We start from the raw sequence: 18,027 nt of genomic DNA, 5'->3' as shown, positions 1-18,027 counted from the left end.
GAGGTGTCAGGACACTCCACAGCCCCCCTGCCACAGGAGCCGCTGGGCCTGGAGCCAAAGCCACAGCAAGGCCCCAAGACTTCCCCACATGCTCCCCTCCCTGCCTTCCTGAATCTAAGCCTCTTACCTTCATGGTGGGAGGCGCCGTGAGAGGAGGGGACAGCGGCCGGTCTGGGAGGGTCACATCCGAGCTGTTGGCCAGATCCTGCTTCCTGTGAAGAGGCCAACGAACAGAAAAGAAGTGAGTAAGGACCTGCCTGTGCCTTCCCTTCTCTCCTTCGCTGGGCTCTGGGACATAGTTTAACATACAATGCAGGCTGGGCGGGGTGGCTCACGCCTGGAATCCCAGCACTTTGGGAAGCTGAAACGGGCAGATCACCTGAGGTCAAGAGCTTGAGAACAGCCTGGGCAACATGGTGAAATGCTGTCTCTACTAAACATACAAAAACTAGCCAGGCATGGTGGTATGTGCCTGTAATCCCAGCTACTTGGGAGGCTGAGGCTGGAGAATCACTTGATCCCGGGAGGCGGAGGTTGCAGTGAGCTGAGAGTGCCATTGAACTCCAGTCTGAATGACAAGAATGAAACTCTGTTTAAAAAAAAAAATACAATGCAGAAACCACAGGTGGGAGCATTTTCTTTACTCCAGATGCACCAAAATCTAAAGCAGTGCTACTCTAAGTTTGGTCCCTGGACCACCAGCGTCACCTGGGAACTCATTAGAAATGCAGATTCCCAGGTGCATGCCAGACCCTCCAGGAATAAGCGCAGGAATCCGTGTGCTAATGAGCTCTATAGGTGATTCTGCTGCACAGTGAAGTCTGAGAACCATGGGGCTAAAGAGACCCAGGACTGGGGCTGGGTGGGAGAAGAGGAGGGGAGAAATGGGGATTCATTCCCCTTTGGGCCCCTGTGCGCGCACACACACACACACAAACACACACACACGTGCGCGCATGCGCACACATACACACACACCCTAGCCGAAGAGCTGACCTTGGAAGACAGGCTGCCTGCCATGCATCTGCAGGTAAAACTGAATTTAGTCCTCGTGGGCTGGGACAGTGGAGAGGCAGCTAAACAGAGCGTGTCACCATGGCAACGTGGCTGCGACAAGTTTGCCAAGCTCACACACTCCCCACTTTCCATCTGGCCCTCACTAGTGACCCGGGAGTGCTGTTTGTGGTCCCATCACCAGGCAGACGGTTTGGCATGGGATCAGCCCTCAAAGCAATGGCTGCACAACAGGACCAGCTGGGCAAAGCCTAGGGAATCCCCGGGTGAGGGACTCCAGTGTCCTGGACAAGCCCTGGCTGCACCCAGGAGGGGACAAAGGAGCTGGGAGAACCGTATGAAAAGCTGAAGAGGGCCGGGCTGAGCATTCAAAGCCCCCACGTTTACAAGTGTTTTCTCCTCTAGAACCTGCTCTGAAGCCGCTGAGTCAGCCCAACCCCCTGGTCCCGCGTAAATGGCCAAAGCTCTCCACTGCCAACTCCAGAGAATGCTTCTGCACATTTTCCCAGCCCAAGTCCTGCCAGAGAAGACACAGTTCCAACCCCACATCTTCCTCACGATAGAAACCCACCCTCCCTACAGAGCCCGGCCCTCCAGCTTTGCAGGGGCCCAGACCCCCATCCTGCTTGGCTTCCCCTGGCCCACGGGACAGGACCAGGCTGAGAACACTTCCCAGGTGAGGCCCATAGGCCTATGTGTACCCCTGCCAGCCCTTGCTGTTGACTACCCCTCCCTATGGCCAGCTAGGGAGCGAGATAAGGGGTCCGGGGACCACCTGGCTTGGCAGAGGCTCCATTTAGCGCCATTAACCTGAACCTGGCAATCCCTGTCTCCTGCTCCCCCATCTGCCTTCCTCCTTCTTTCTTCCCAGACTTTGCTGATGTAAGCTTTGCCGGCTGGAAGGGGGGCCTCGCGCCTGATCCAGACTGTAACTGGCTCAAGACACCAGCAGGGCCAAGACAGCACATAGGTGTGTGCTCACACTCACACTCACACACGCAGAGGAAGGCACCAGCTCCTGCTCCCTCTCAGCTAGAGCCACCAGCCTCCTCTGTCCATGCACGACCCTGGACATTACCACTGCGGGGTCCAGCCTGGCTGCTCTGCCGGAACCCCGCCTGCCTGCACACACAACAGAGCTGGGTCCAGCAGAGCCTCACCTCTTCGTGCTACTTGGCCCTCTCCCCAGCAGCCATGGCTCCTCCTCCATGGTCCTGGCCCTGGAGAGCCATGACGGGGGAAAGGAAGAATCATCAAGCAGGATGGCATCCCCCTCGGGTCACCTTGGGCCCACGGTGAGGATGAGGCCAGCTGCCCTATGAGGCTGGGGGCCTGGCAAGGAAAAGCACGCAGGGAGGGGAAGTAAAGCAAGCCCCCTACCAGATTCAATAGGGCCACTCTGGGCTTAGCAGAGGACCTCTGGAGACGGCTCGCAGGCACCTTGATGGACGGCAGTCCTGGCTCTCCAGGCACACAGAGTCTAGGGGAGGGCAGAGCTGGTTTAACCTTGCCAGTCACGGGATGCTCTAGAAGCAGGAAGGACTCTCAAGTTGGAGCACAAGGCAGCTTCTGACCAGAAGGATTTTCCGAACAATGCCTAAGCGCTTCAAAGGCGCTAGAGCAGACATGAGCATCAGCGGTGACCAGCCTCATGCAGGCTCCAACGCTGTGTCCGAAACGCCAGAGGGGGTGCCAGGGTAGACAGGAGGCATGACTGCCACCCTCAAAAACATCAGAACTGGGCCTGTTGCAGTGGCTCACACCTGTAATCCCAGCACTTTGGGAGGCCAAGGCAGGTGGATCACTTGAGGTCAGTGTAAGGTCGGTTGCCTCGCCAGCAGCTCGGACACAACCCCCTCCCTCGCCGGGAGCTCGGACACCCCCACCCCTCGCCAGGTGCTCGGACACCCCCACTCCCTCTCCGGGAGCTTGGACACGCCCACCCCCCTCACACAGCACCTAGCTCTCCCTTAAAGAACCCCGCCAAAATTTAAAGGAAGCCCCGCCAGGACCTGCCCGATAGCATTTTGTCCCATCTGGGCCCCACTCCCCACCCAGCATTTTGTCCCATCCGGGCCCCACTCCGCTTGGGCTCAACTGATCAAATGTCTCCACTCTCTATAAAACCCCACGTCTAGGGCCGGGAGCGGTGGCTCACGCCTGTAATCCCAGCACTTTGGGAGGCCTAGGCGGGTGGATCACGAGGTCAAGAGATCGAGACCATCCTGGTCAACATGGTGAAACCTCGTCTCTACTAAAAATACAAAAAATTAGCTGGGCATTTTGGTACGTGTCTGTAATCCCAGCTACTCAGGAGGCTGAGGCAGGAGAATTGCCTGAACCCAGGAGGCAGAGGTTGAGATGAGCCGAGATCACGCCATTGCACTCCAGCCTGGGTAACAAGAGTGAAACTCTGTCTCAGAAAAAAAAAAAAAAAAAAAAAAACCCACGTCTGAGAGGAGTCCTGCGACTTCTCTGGCCTCTCCTGTCGGACCGCAGAACCTCGCCGGGAAGCAGAATAAATTCGCATCAGATCTTCTTGTGCTGGCCTCAGTTTCTTCCTTTTAAACTCGGCAAGAACCTAAGAGTCCTTACAGTCAGGAGTTCGAGACCAGCCTGGCCAACATGGCAAAACCCCGTCTCTACTAAAAATACAAAAATTAGCCAGGCGTGGTGGCAAATGCCTGTAATTCCAGCTACTTGGGAGGCTGAGACAGGAGAATCGCTTGATCCCAGAGGGCAGAGGTTGCAGTGAGCCAAGATCGCGCCACTGCACTCCAGCCTGGGAAACAGAGCAAGACTCCATCTCAAAAAAATAAAATAAATAAATTTAAAACACCAGAACTACACACGGGCTCTCAGTCACAAGGTAGGATCTACCCTGCCTTGGTGTACAGATGGCTTCAAGTAGCATGTATAGGGGACAAGGGCCATATGATACCATTCTCACTCTTGATTCCAGCCCTCCCTCTAGTTGAAGAGCTAACTGCCTGTTATGGATTGAACTGTGTCCCCGAAAAAAGATATACTGAAGTTCTAACCCCCAGTACCTGTGAATATAACCTTATTGAAAATCGGATCTTTACAGATATAATCAAGTTAAGATGAAGTTGTTAGGATGGTCCTTAATTCAATAGGACCAGTATCTTTATAAGAAGGGAAGGCAGGCCGGGCGCAGTGGCTCCCGTCTGTAATCCCAGCACTTTGGGAGGCTGAGGTGGACAGATCACCTGAATTTTGAGAACAGCCTGGCCAACGCGGTGAAATCCTGTCTCTACTAAATATATAAAAATTACCCGGGCGTGGTGGTGGGTGCCTGTAATCCCAGCTACTCGGGAGGCTGAGGCAGGAGAATCGCCTGAACCTGGGAGGCAGCGGTTGCAGTGAGCCGAGATCATGCCACTGCACTCCAGCTTTGGTCTCAAAAAAAGAAAAAAAAAGAAGGGAAAGCAACAATATGAAGACACAAACAGTGAGAACGCCCGTGGCAATGGAGGCAGACACAGGAGTGATTCGGCTGCAAGCCAATACGTGCTGAGGCCTGCCGATCCCACCAGAGCTTAGAAGAGGCGAGGAAGGATTCCTCCCTAGAGCATTTGGAGGGAGCATGGCCCCACCGACACCTTGATTTTGGACTTCTAGCCTCCAGAGCTGAAATAATAAATGTCTGTGGCTTTAAGCCATCTGAGGTCCTTGGTAATGGCTACCCTAGGAAGCAAATGCAGTGCCCAAGCCCCAGGTTCCAGTCTTGGCCTAGAGAGCCAAAAACAACGAAGATGAACTAACTCCTGCTTCTGCCTCGCCACCCCTGCTCTGATCAGCTGTGCTCAGCCTTGTCCTGCCTCAGGACAATGACATTCACACATGAGCCACCCTCCCAAGGACGGCCAGGCACAGCCCAGCCCAGCCACCAGCTGGCACCGAGATAAGACAGAGTAAGTGACGCGGTGCTTGATGTAATTCTATCCCTTTCTCTCCCACTCAGGCAAACATATCACACACGAGGAGGTAAAAGTGATGTGATTCTATCAAGCGACAACCTTGAATGTGCTCTGATGATAAGCAAAAGGTAAATCCTTAGCCCAGGTGACAACTTCCTTGTGGCCCACAGGGATCTGTCTTGCCACCTGTCACGGCACTGAGATTGAAAACTGTACCCCTCAAGCAACCCAGCCCCACACCCACATGCAACTCTAAGGACACAGGGTCCCAGACCCACACAAGGACCCATAAGGACCCACGAGAGGAGGGGTTGGAGAGGGAGAAAGCTTGGAAAGCAGAGAAGGGAAAAAGGATGGAGAGATGCCGGAGGAAGATGACGTACTCAGTTGAAAGAGAAGCGGGTAAGGGCAGGCTGGAGGGCCAGGTCAGCCTCTGTCACCCGGCGGGGAGTCCTGGAGGCATTGCCCGTTCTCACATGGTGCTGAGGTTCCCTGCTCTGGGATTCTTTCCCTAGAAGCACAGGAGATTCTGGGGCAGATGGGAGGGCTCAGGGAGACCAGGATGCATCCTAGCCAGCTTTGTTCAAATGCAAATCTCAGGAGGAAATAGTCAAAGGGGCTTGAGTGGAAGCTGAGAAGTCAAAGGGCATGGTTCACCCAGACGGAACTAGATAGACCCCAGGGGGAGCCCCTGTGACAGCACCCAGGGCTGCAGGGTCCTGGCCTCCGCCCTCGGAGGGCTCTGCCCCAGACCATCTTGAGGTCACTGCAGCCACCACGTCTCACACACGGCTATGGAGAGTACCCCACACCTGGAATCAAGTGATTCCTGGGTTCCAGTTTGGCTCTGCCTGCTACCCAGCTGTGAGGTCCTGGTTAAGTTACCTCTCTGTGTATTGTTTCCTTCATCTGCTAGGATAGGAGTAATAATGTACTGAGGAATTAAAAATAACAGCTGGGGCCGGATGAGGTGGCTCACGACTGTAATCCCAGCACCTTGGGAGGCCGAGGCGGGTAGATCACCTGAGGTCAGGAGTTTGAGACCAGCCTGGCCAACGTGATGAAACCTCGTCTCTACTAAAAATACAAAAAATTAGAGGGGCGTGCTGGCAGGTGCCTGTAATCCCAGCTACTTAGGAGGCTGAGGCAGGAGAATCGCTTGAACCGAGGACGGGGAGGTTGCAGTGAGCCGAGGTTGCGCCATTGCACTCCAGCCTGGGCAAGAAGAGCGAAAGAAGCTCCGTCTCAAAAAAATTAGTTAAGAAATTTAAAAAATAACAGCTGTGAAATCAAACATGAAGGTCTATATAAGCGTAGACCATGGTGATGACGATGATGCTGATGATGATTCTAACTCATAAAATGTGGATCTGGTCTTCAAGTGGACACACAGAAGCAGGGGTCCAGGGCTGTTTAACTGCCTTGGAAAACATTTCTGGCATCTCAAATGAGCACCAGTTCTAGCCTGGGGATCTATTCCCAGGATCATAACCATCGGTTAATAATCAACCACAGGAAAAACACCCACCTAGCAGCAGATGGCTCCGGGGCCAGGTCTGAGGCCCCCTCCATGCAGGGTTCTCCCCTTTCCTGCACCCTCCCCACGCCCACTCCCAGCCACCCACCCACACTCAGCTACGCTTTCTCTTGCTTTCCAAATAGCCAAGCTAGAGGAATACAGACAGCTGGGCACAGCAAAGAGCTTCTCGGGAAAACCAACCGAAAAGGAACAAGAAAGATGACTCATAATGGCCAAAATGGGGGACAATCCAAGAGTGCACCCGCCAACGAACGGATAAATGAAATTCGGTTGCTCCGCACCGTGGAATATTGTTCGCCCATAAAAAGAAATCAAGTAAAAATAATTCATTTTCAAAAATCAAAATAAACAGAATAAACAAGGATAGCACGTGACTCTAAGGACAACAGAGAGAAAAGGAATGGGGTGCTGATGCATGCAACAGCATGGTGCACCTAGAAAGCATGATGCCGAGTACAAACAGCCAGGCACCAAAGGCCACACGTGTATGATTCCACTCCCATGAAATGCATACACCAGGTGGGGAAAGTAGAAAAGTTCCTTTTGAAAGTTCCTTTTCTTGTTAAAAAAATAAATCATAAGTGTGCTAATAACTTTGTGAAACCCTATCCTATGTCGCTGTTAGACATGCTATGCTCACAGGCACATGTACATTCTATGTCCTTGTACTTTCACCAAGATATCTGTTCTGGACGTGCTCGCAGGCGTGTCCCAGCTCTCCACTGCTTTTGCCTGTTTAGAAAAGTTTTAAGTTGTTAGCCAATCGGGTTTTAGTTTAGATTGTGAGGTCTCGCTCCAGCCAACGGAGATCAGATACAGCAGTAAGGACGACCCCAAATGCGTAAAGGATAAATTTGTGGATTTTCCTTTGTTCACTGTACGCTCGTGGCACAATGGCTAGTGAGGTTACCCTTCCTGCAGTCCAGGAAGTAAAAACTGTGTTGCTAAAAAATCCTTTGTCTCAATGCTAATTTTTCTTTGCGGCACCGAGCATCCATTTCCAATAACAGGCAAATCCACACAGAATGATGATGAGTGGTTGCCAGGGGCTGTAGGGAGAGGGCAATGGGATGTAATTGCTAATCAATACTCATGCTAATCAATACTCCAGCACCACTCCAGATTCGATACATGGTCAGGTTATCTCACTCCTCCGGGTCTCAGCTTCCTCACCTATAAAATGGCGTAACTACTACCTACCTTGCTGGGTGTTATGAATAAGGCCCAGAAAGCAGTTAGCACAGTGCCTGGTATGCAGCAAAAACACAACAGCTGTCGCCTTGTTGGGGCGGTGGTTGCTGACAAGGCTCACGTCAACTGGACGGATGGGCACGGAGGAGGAGGGGCCCAGGCAGAAACTGATCAGGATGGGCATGGAGGAGGAGGGGCCAAGCCAGAAAGCTGATCAGGATGGGCACGGAGAAGGAGGGGTCAAGCCAGAAAGCTGATCAGGATGGGCACGGAGGAGGAGGGGCCGAGGCAGAAACTGATCAGGATGGGTACAGAGGAGGAGGGGCCAAGGCAGAAACTGATCAGGAGTGGACAGGGGCAGGGACACCTTCAGATCTGGGCACTCGCCGTCCCACATACTGTGGCTACTAAGCTGGGAGGCAGGGACATGTGAGCTCAGCCACTGTGTGGGACCCACCAGGCCCTGGGTGTATGCACATGGCTCGATTCCAAGCCCCAAAGGGACAGACATGGAGATGAGGACACCGATGACCCTCATGCCTGTGCTGGGGCCAGTGTGGAAGGGAGAAAGGGCATGAGCCCAGCAGACTTGGCAGAGTGTGGGGGGAGGGAAGAGGGCACTGGGTTCAGGAACCAAAGGCTCCAACAGGTGGAGTGAGTGGGTGGCTTGAGAAGGAGCAGGTGTTGTGCACCTGTTCACACCTGGCAGGGTTGACCTTGGGGCCACAGCCCATCCCAGCACACGCTCTAAGAGGATCTCAGAAATGTGAAGCACTGACTCTAGACCCCAGATGACTGGGCGAGGTGGGTCATGCCCGTAATCCCAACACTTTGGGAGGCCAAAGTAGGAGGATTGCTTGAGCCCAGGAGTTCGAGACCAGCCTGCACAACATAGTGAAACCCTATCTCTATAAAAAATTTTAAAGTTAGCCAGGTGCGTGCCTATAGTCCAGATGCAGAATCAAGTGCCTTGAGGTCCCAGGGAAGAGAGGGCTGGCTATTCAGGAGGCTAAGATGGGAGGAGACTTGAGCCTAGGAGATCAAGGCTACAGTGAGCCGTGATGACATCACTGCACTCCAGCATGGATGACAGAGTGGGACCCCGTCTCAAAAAGAAAAGACTCTGCAGAAAATGCAAAATGGCAATCCCCACCCCTAATTCAATCCCAGGGTTCACAGACGCAGAGAGCAGCCGCTGCGGGAGAGAGTGTCAGATGCCATCCAACAGCCTCACTGAGTAGACAAGCACACAGGATTGCGAGGAGTGCCCATGTCCCGCAGCAGCCTCTCCTCTCCTCTCTTCTCCAAGAAAGAGGCCCCTTTTCCAATCACCTCAGGCCAGGTTTGTGGGAAGTGAGCAGCAAGACTCCAGGAGGGGCCGGGCATGGTGGCTCAGGCCTGTAATCCCAGCACTTTGGGAGGCCGAGGCAGGCAGATCACCTGAGGCCAGGAGTTTGAGACCAGCCTGACCAACATGGTGAAACCCCGTCTCTACTAAAAAGACAAAAATTGGCCGGCGCAATGGTTCACACCTGTAATCCCAACCCTTTGAGAGGCCAAGGCAGATGGATCACAACATCAAGAGATCGAGACTATCCTGGCCAACATAGTGAAACCCGATCTCTATTAAAAATACAAAAATTAGCTGGGCATGGTGGTGGGTGCCTGTAATCTCAGCTACTTGGGAAGCTGAGGCAGGAGAATCGCTTGAACCCGGGAGTCAGAGGTTGCAGTGAGCCGAGATTGTGCCACTGCACTCCAGCTGAGGTGAAAAGAGCAAGATTCCATCTCAAAAAAATAAAAAAGACAAAAATTAAGGCCAGGCGCAGTGGCAGTGGCTCATGCCTGTAATCCCAGCACTTTGGGAGGTCAAGGCAGGCAGATCACCTGAGGCCAGGAGTTCGAGACCAGCCTGACCAACGTGGTGAAACTGCATCTCTACTAAAAATACAAAAATTAGCCAGGCGTGGTGGCGGGCTCCTGTAATCCCATCTACTCAGGAGGCTGAGGCAAGAGAATTGCTTGAACCCAGGAGGCAGAGGTTGCAGTGAGCCGAGATCACGCCGCTGCACTCTAGCCTAGGTAACAGAGCAAGACTCCGTCTCAAAAAAAAAAAAAAAAAAAAAAAACGCCAAACAAAAATTACCCAGAAATTGCTTGAACCTGGGAGGCAGAGATTGCAGTGAACCGAGATCGCACCACTGCACTCCAACCTGGGTAACACAGCGAGACTGCATCTCAAAAAAAAATAAGTCTCCAGGAAGAAGGTGTCAGGAAGTACAACCGGCTTATGGACATCTGTTTATAAAGTGCCAGGGCCTTCAAGTGAGGAAACAGAAGCTGGAGGGGATCAAAGGGGGCTCCAGGTCCCCTACAAGGAGCAGCTGGAGATCAGGAGGCCCAGGCTGTGCAGGAGCTGTGCGGGCTGGAGTCTCTGCTGCAGTCCACACCCTGCTCAGGACGATGAGGCTGCATGTGGGCACAATGGGAGGCCTGGGCCAGACTCTGTGGCTGCAGCTTCAGAAGACGCTCCAGCTGCTCTCTGGGTGTACTGGATAAGGACAGCACTGTTCTTCCCTAGAGGACCTGAAGTCCTAAACTGGGCCAGGGATACGAGAAAGGGCAGGAGCCAGGAGGAACAGGACCCTATAGGCAGACCACCTGGAGAACCTCTGCAGCCTCTCTGCAGGCCTCCCGTCGGGGGGGTCTGGGCCTCGTCCTCGTGCATCAATCTCAGTGCAATGGAGTGATCTACCCACATGGGCAGATCCTCACACTGGGAACATAAGCCTTTCCGGATAGGCAGCTTTCAGAACCGACGCAGGTTTTATGGTTTACACCCAAGCCCGTAGATTCCGAGTTCTGTGTGAGCCTCAGGTCACAGAGTCAGATAATGCAAGAGCTGGACTTCCGCCCTGAGATCTCGGACTCATTCCAGTGCTCCTTCCCACTGCAATGAGAAAGCCAGCTCTGCCTGGCCCAAGTGCCACAGCAGGGAGCGAGGAGAGGACACTGGACAACGTCTTCCTGTGTGTTTTAAGCTTGAGCTCTCGGGGACCCAGGGTGGTGTCTCAGCGTGGGAGGCGACATCTGCGCGATTCACAAGCCTCTGAGAAAATGATCCGGGCAGAAGATGAAAATGCAAAAACCATCCTGCAGGCCCAGCACACCCACGTGGGAGACCCAGGTGCCAAACATGAATTGTGGGGTTGTGGGTTAAAACGAGATGCAGAATCAAGTGCCATGAGGTCACAGGGAGGAGAGGGCCGGCTCTCCCTGGGACACCAGCTACGGGATCTCACAGGAGGCAATGGCTGATCTAGGCCTAGAGAATAGGCCAGCACTGACCTGCCAAAGAAACGGTGAAGCGGAGGCACAGAGGCAGGACGTGGAGGAAGGTGACCAGCATGACGGAGAGACCACTGGTGTCACTGATGCCACCCCGGAGACACATCACATCACTTGAGGGCACAGAGCAGGCCTGCAAAAGGGACCGGCAGGCCAGTCATGGGGGCTCATGCCTGTAATCCCAGCACTGTGGGAGGCTGAGGCGGGCAGATGACCTGAGGTCAGGAGTTTCAGACCAGTTTGGCCAACATGGCTAAACCCCATCTATACTAAAAATACAAAAAATTAGCCAGGCATGGCGATGCGCGCCTGTAATCCCAGCTACATGGGAGGCTGAGCCAGGAGAATCACTTGAACCTGGGAAGCGGAGATTGCAGTAAGCTGAGATCGTGCCACTGCACTCCAGCCCAGGTGACAGAGCAACGTTCTATCAAAAAAAAAGGGGGGGAAGGGCAAATGCCAGCAAACAGACCTCAAGGGTGAGGGCATGGCGTGAAGTGATCCACAAACACCATCTCATTTAATGCCACAATCCTTTGAAGGAAATATTATTAACGCCTTTGCTCTGTCTCCAGGCTCCAGGCTGGAGTGCAGTGGCATGGTCTTGGCTCACTGCAACCTCCACCGCCTCCCAGGTTCAAGCAAGTCTCCTGCCTCTGCCTCCCAAGTAGCTGGGATTACAGGCATGTGCCACCATGCCCAGCTAATTTAAGTATTTTTAGTAGAGATGGGATGTCACCATTTTGGTCAGGTTGGTCTCGAACTCCTGACCTTGTGATCCACCCGCCTCGGCCTCCCAAAGTGCTGGGATTACAGGCGTGAGCCACTGTGCAAGGCCTATTAACCCCTTTTGCAGATGGAGACAATGAGGCTCAGAGAGGTGAGGCTGCCGAAGGCCATGATGCTGGAGAGTGGCAGAGCGAGGCTTGGATGAAAGCCTGCCTCTAGGATCTATGGCCTGAACCACAGCGCTACGCTGCCTCTGAGGAAGAGAAGGAGCCCCCTGGAGAGGAGATCCCCCCGCCTATGGGAGCAAGCATCCCTGCTGGCCCCAGAGGGCACCTGGAGTGGTCTTCACTGTAACAGTCACTTACTGAACTTCGACAGAGACCCTCTTTGTGACAGGCCACCCTGATTTTCCTTTTATGGTAGTGACGTAAGGTGCCTTCTGAAAAAAGTCCATTGAAGTTTCAACACCTGAGCCAGTTACAGGAGAACGCTGCGTGCCTGAGACAGGTGACACACTCACACAGGAAACAGTGCCGGCACTGTGTGGACAGTGAGGCTGGGGAGCAAAGGGAGGAAGCCAAGGGGCCCAAGGCGGGGTGCCCGTGACCTGCAGCGCTTTGCTGGAGGACTGACTCTGTAAGCAGCAGAGAGAGAACAGCACGCTGGAAAGGAGACGTCTCGGGAAGAATGAAATGGGGCCGAGGGGCACTGCACTCCACTGCGCTCACAGCCACAGAAATGACACAAAAGAGTCGGAGTCATAAAGCATTGTGGAGGCAAAATTAAGAGGACATGGCAACAGAAAGGAAAGGAGGGGCCAAGAGCCAAACACACCAAGAGACCTGGGTTTCAGAAAACAGGATGAGGAGGACAGTCGGCTTTGTGAGGGATAGATGATAAGGTGCTCTTTCTGGACACACAGTGAGTCAGGGGCCCCTGGGACACCCAAATGGGTTCAGAACGGAACTGGAACCTAAGCAGAGAGTGGGTGTAACAAGAACAGATGTGGAGACTGAGGCCGGGGAGGAGTGGAGGCCCTCAGGGACAGCATGTAGGGCTTTGGGGTTTTTTTGTTGGTTTTTTTTGTTTTTAGATGGAGTCTCGCTCTGTCACCCAGGCTGCCATGCAGTAGGCACGATCTTGGCTCACTGCAACCTGTGCCTCCCAGGTTCAAGTGATTCTCCTGCCTCAGCCTCCCAGGTAGGTGGCATTACAGGCACCTACTACCATGCCCAGCTAATTTTTGTATTTTTAGTAGAGACGGGGTTTCACTATGTTGGCCAGGCTGGTGTCAAACTCCTGACCTCAGGTGATCCACCTGCCTCAGCCTCCCAAAGTGCTAAGACTGCAGGTGTGGGCCACCGCATCTGACCTGATTTTTTTTTTTCAACTTAAGACAGGGTTTCGCCATGTTGGCCAGGCTGGTCTCAAACCCTTGACCTCAGATGATCCACCTGAGGCTCCGCCTCGGCCTCTCAAAGTGCTAGGTTTACAGTCATAAGCCACTGTGCCCAGCAGGGTTTTGTAAAGCAAAAATGAACAGGAGCCCTCCAAGGGGCAGAAAAGGAGAGGTGAGAGAGGAGAGCCTGCTGGAATGGGCTAGAAGTGAGGAGAGCCCTGGGAAGATCCCATGCCAAGGAGGGGGTGGCAGGCAAAGTACCCCTCACACCAGAGGCTCCGCTTCCCCTGAGCTGAAGAAATCACCAAGCCAGGTGCCTATGCACCCAGCCCTTCAAATGCACTACATCACTCAGAAACTGCCGACCCAGCAGCTCCCCGCCCGTGGTCAGCAGCTCTGCCTGGCAATACCCAGCCTCAGTGGAGGGAGCTACATCATGGTCAGAGCAAAGGCAGCCAGCACACAAGGTCACAGCCTCAGGCAGCTTCAGAACCCACTCACAAAACCCGAGAGTCACAAGGTGTGGGATATCAGCACTTTCCCAGCGTGTAAGTGCTCTTAACCTGGACGGTGAGGACAGGAGCGTTCATCTTATGATTCATTCAGTGTGGATGTATAACTTTTATCACAATAAGAAATCATTTTTAAGCAGTGATGAGTAGGTACTCTCACTTCCTTTAGGAGATATAAATATAGACACTCTGAAGCCTGTTGAGACTTCCAGGATGAACCTGTCAGACTGACCACATGCATTTATCATCCCACTTCTTCTGAAACTCCTTAAAATAACAGTAAGGGGGCTGGGTGCAGTGGCTCACGCCTGTAATCCCAGCACTTTGGGAGGCTGAGGCAGGCAGATCACCTGAGGTCAGGAGTTCGACTGGCCAACAGGATGAAACCCCGTCTCTAATTAAAAAAAAAAAAAATACAAAAATTAGCCGGGTGTGGTGGCGGGTGCCTGTAATCCCAGCTACTTGGGAGTCTGAGGCAGGAGAATCACTTGAACCTGGGAGGCAGAGGTAGCAGTGAGCCAAGATCACGCCACAGCCCGCCAGCCTGGGCGACAAGAGCAAGACTCCATCTCTAAATAAATAAATAAATTAAAAAAAAAATAACAATAAGAGGGGAAAAAAGTGTGAACTGAAAGGACAAACATAATGGAAGAGGAAAGCTTTGTCTACAAGAGATCACGGGTGTTTAGAAGACAGATTACAGATAGGAGATGATCAGCATGCTTTGTGGAGTAATGGAAGCTCCAGGCCACATGTCCACACAGGAGGACACAACAGAAAAAAACGAGTGTTTCACCCTGCAGAACCCCAGGAAGGCCACGGGTCCTGCACCTGTGATACAGAACCAAAAACTTGTTGGGGGGGTGTTGATACCTGAGATGCTGAGCCTTCATCCCCATCTCTTCCCCACCAGACAGATGATCACCTTACCCCCACCACACGAGTAACTGAACAATCCTTGAGAAAAGATCTCATCTGGGTTCCTCCAATGGAAAGGGCAACCTGCTACCAAACCACCACTGCCCTGCATGGAAGCCCCCCAGCACCAAGCCAGCCCGCCCACATGGAGACCCGGCCCACTTCCGGGCATCTCACTCTTAAGTACAGAAGAAAACCAAGGATGCCCAGACATCTGAGGAAGCCTCCAACAGAAACCTGTGAAGAATCAAAGGTAACTCCAAAAAAAAACAAAAAAACCTGTAAATTAATATTCTCAGAAAGACAAGATTCTGTATCCATGATATAAGAAGAGAATGTGGCTGTGCCCAGTAGCTCATGCCTGTAGTCCCAGCACTTTGGGAGGCCAAGGCAGGTGGATCACCTGAGGTCAGGAGTTCAAGACCAGCCTGGCCAATATGGTGAAACCCCTTCTTTACTAAAAATACAAAAATTACTTGGGCAGGGTGGCGGGTGCCTGTAATCCCAGCTACTTGGGACGCTGAGGCAGGAGAATTGCTTGAACCAGGGAGGCAGAGATTGCAGAGAGCCGAGATCATGCCACTGCACTCCAGCCCAGGCGACAGAGCAAAACTCAGTCTCAAAAAAAAACAAAAGAAGAGAATGTTGTAACAATCAGGGGACAAGAAAGAGGTCTTAGACATTAGAAATATGATGAAAAGACTTAAGTTGAAGAAATCTCCAAAAGAATAGAACAAAAACATAAAGATGCAGAAAACAAATGAGGAAAGAGAAAAAAGATCAGATATCTGACCAAGGAAGTTCCCAGAAAGAGAAAGGGGAGGGGAGCTGGTAGCTAGTGTCCAAAGCTGGCATCTCTTCGCCCTGATGGTTTTATGTGGTCTCCTTCCCTTGAATCTGGGCTGGCCCTGTGACTCGGTTTTGACCAACAGAATGAGACAGACGTAACATCACTTAACTTTCAGGGATGAGTCACAGGAGCTCTGGCAGCTTCCATCTCAACCTCTAGGAAATTTGCTCCAGAGAAAGCAAGCCAGGATGTGAAAGATCTGACCGAGACTGTCCATGCTGTGGCTGAGGACATGGAGCGGCTGCATGGAGAGAGACACCCAGATGTTCCAAACATCCCAGTCCGTGCACATGAAGAAACCATCTTGGGCATCTCAGCCCCAGCAGATGCTCTGAGAACACAGCCAAGTTCCCGGACACATGGCCCCAGCTGACCATCACAGTCATCTCCAGCCATCTGAGCCATCCAAGACAAGGTCCCAGACACCATGAAAGCAGAGACAAGCCCTCCATCTCCAATGTGCCCTAGCTGAATTCCTCACCCACAGAACCTGAGCATAATAAAGTGGCTGTTGTTTCACCATAACAGAAACAAATCAGCAGGGAAATAGTACAAGAACATCTGCCAGATGTGAAGGTCCTGAGTCTCTGGGTCCACTAAGTACCTAGCACAGTATGAGATCCATCCCAAACACTGTCAGAAAATTTCAGAACACCTGGACAAATGAAAAATTCTCAGGACTCCAGAGAGAAAATATAAATATATACCATATACAGAGAAATACATATCTGGGCCGGGCTTGGTGGCTCAGCACTTTGGGAGCCAAGGCAGGCAGATCACCTGAGGTCAGGAGTTTGAGACCAGCCTGGCTAACATGGTGAAACCTCATCTCTACTAAAAATACAAAAATTAGCCAAGTGTGGTGGTGTACACTTGTAATCCCAGTTACTCGGGAGGCTGAGGCAGGAGAATTGCTTGAACCCAGGAGGCGGATGTTGCAGTGAGCCGAGATCGTGCCATTGCACTCCAGCCTGGGAGACAAGAGCAAAACTCCATCTCAAAAAGAAAAAAAGAAAGAAATATGAATCTGCATATCATCAAACTTTTTTTCAACAGCAACTCTGGAATCTAGCAGGCAATGATGTAATAACTTTCAAAATTCTCAAAGAAAACTCTTTTCAACCTAAAATTTTATACCCAGGCAAACTATCAACCAATAAAGACATTCTGAAATATGCTAGAGCTCAGAGAAATTCACTCCCTTGCACTCTTTCTTGGGAGGCTACTATGAAAAAGCAACAATAGCTCACTAGAGGATGGGGGCTCTGGAAGTAAGGTCTCCTGGTAGAAAGAACAGAATTGACAGGCTATCTAATGGGTGCAAGCTTGGTGGAGATGGGCGGGGTGGGTAGAGAGTGGCTATCTATTAAAGTAATTGTGGTAGGAAAAATAAAAATAAATAGGCCAGCTACAGTGGTTCTCACCCGTAATCACAGTACCTTGGGAGGCCAACGCGGGAGGATTGCTTGAGCTCAGAAGTTTGAGAACAGCCTGGGAAATACAGTGAAATCATGTCTTTCCAAAAAATTAGCCAGGCATGGTGGCAAGCACCTGTGGTCCCAGCTATTTGGAAGGCTGAGGTGGGAGGATCGCTTGAAACCAGGAGGTCAAGACTGTAGTGAGCCGTGATTGTGTCACTGCACTCCAGCCCGGGTGACAGAGTGAGACCCCGTCTCAAAAATTAAAAAAAGAAGAAAGATAGGTCCATAGAAAACAATGCTAATGGCAGAAACAGCAGTTAATCATTAACTCCCGGAAACATGAAAAGTTATACAAGAAAGAAAACATAATTACGGTACCCTCTGACTTAGCAATAAATAACATTTACACAGTCATAAAAAGTAAACATTGACTGTTGAACTGGATCAAAAACCGGTGCTACTGGGAGGATATGCTGTGTAATAAGGGGTCCCATGTGTTGACCGAATTCCCGGTAAGCCCAAGGAGAGAAGGAGTCCCATCTCAGAGTACCCTAAACAGGGATGTGTTACATCAGCCATGCTAAGAAATCCCCCAGCGGCCTGCAGGCACTGGGGGTTCCTCCATCACAGAGTCACCTGGCCTCCCAACTAAACCACTGCTCCACTCCACTCTAAGACTCTGTGTCTTAAGCCTTACTCTTCCAAATAAGATTACTTGCTGACATAATAGATTAGGACCTTCCATCATTGGTTCAAACTAAGTAACAGTTTCAGTGGGGACAGACCACAGCATTTCAGGGTAAATCTGCCTGCTCTATTCAGTTACTATAATCACGTTATTCTCTATCTATGAAAGTCTCACTCATTAGAAAGACAAATGCGTGGAGCTGTTTTCCAGCACTGAGACAGGGCACCTGGCCCATCCTCATTCCTCCCCTTTCTTGCCTGTGACCGTGGTACATTACTGGAAGATGAGCGTCCAGAACAAAGGGTTCCACCCGAGGCCGTGCAACCAAGCATAGGTGACTTAGCCCCGAGGGACCAGGCCTGTGATCTCATCGCAACAACATGCTGTAACCCAACCTACATAACCCAGTGCAGGCCAAGCACAGTGGCTCACACCTGTAATCTCAGCACTTGGGAGGCCAAGGTGGGTGGATCACT

At 51.9% G+C, this 18,027-nt stretch overlaps 1 protein-coding gene across 14 annotated transcripts in view; it reads right to left on the bottom strand.

The window, feature by feature from the left end:
• The window catches only part of RAP1GAP2 (RAP1 GTPase activating protein 2), a 257,076-nt gene that overhangs the window by 128,152 nt on the left and 110,897 nt on the right, over nt 1–18,027 (bottom strand). For all 14 annotated transcript variants that reach the window (XR_010343282.1, XM_064378120.1, XM_064378127.1 and 11 more), the window contains one exon: nt 128–212. Coding sequence is in view for 13 of the 14 variants with exons in the window: in XM_064378120.1 (XP_064234190.1) it covers nt 128–212 (85 nt within the window). In the remaining variant the exon portion in view is untranslated. The remainder of the gene's footprint in view (nt 1–127; nt 213–18,027) is intronic.

The sequence above is a fragment of the Aotus nancymaae genome, unplaced genomic scaffold (assembly GCF_030222135.1).
Source record: "Aotus nancymaae isolate 86718 unplaced genomic scaffold, 86718_ANA_hifiasm-v0.15.2.pri h1tg000018l, whole genome shotgun sequence".
NCBI lineage: Eukaryota > Metazoa > Chordata > Mammalia > Primates > Aotidae > Aotus > Aotus nancymaae.
This window is presented reverse-complemented; position numbering and strand designations above follow the sequence as displayed.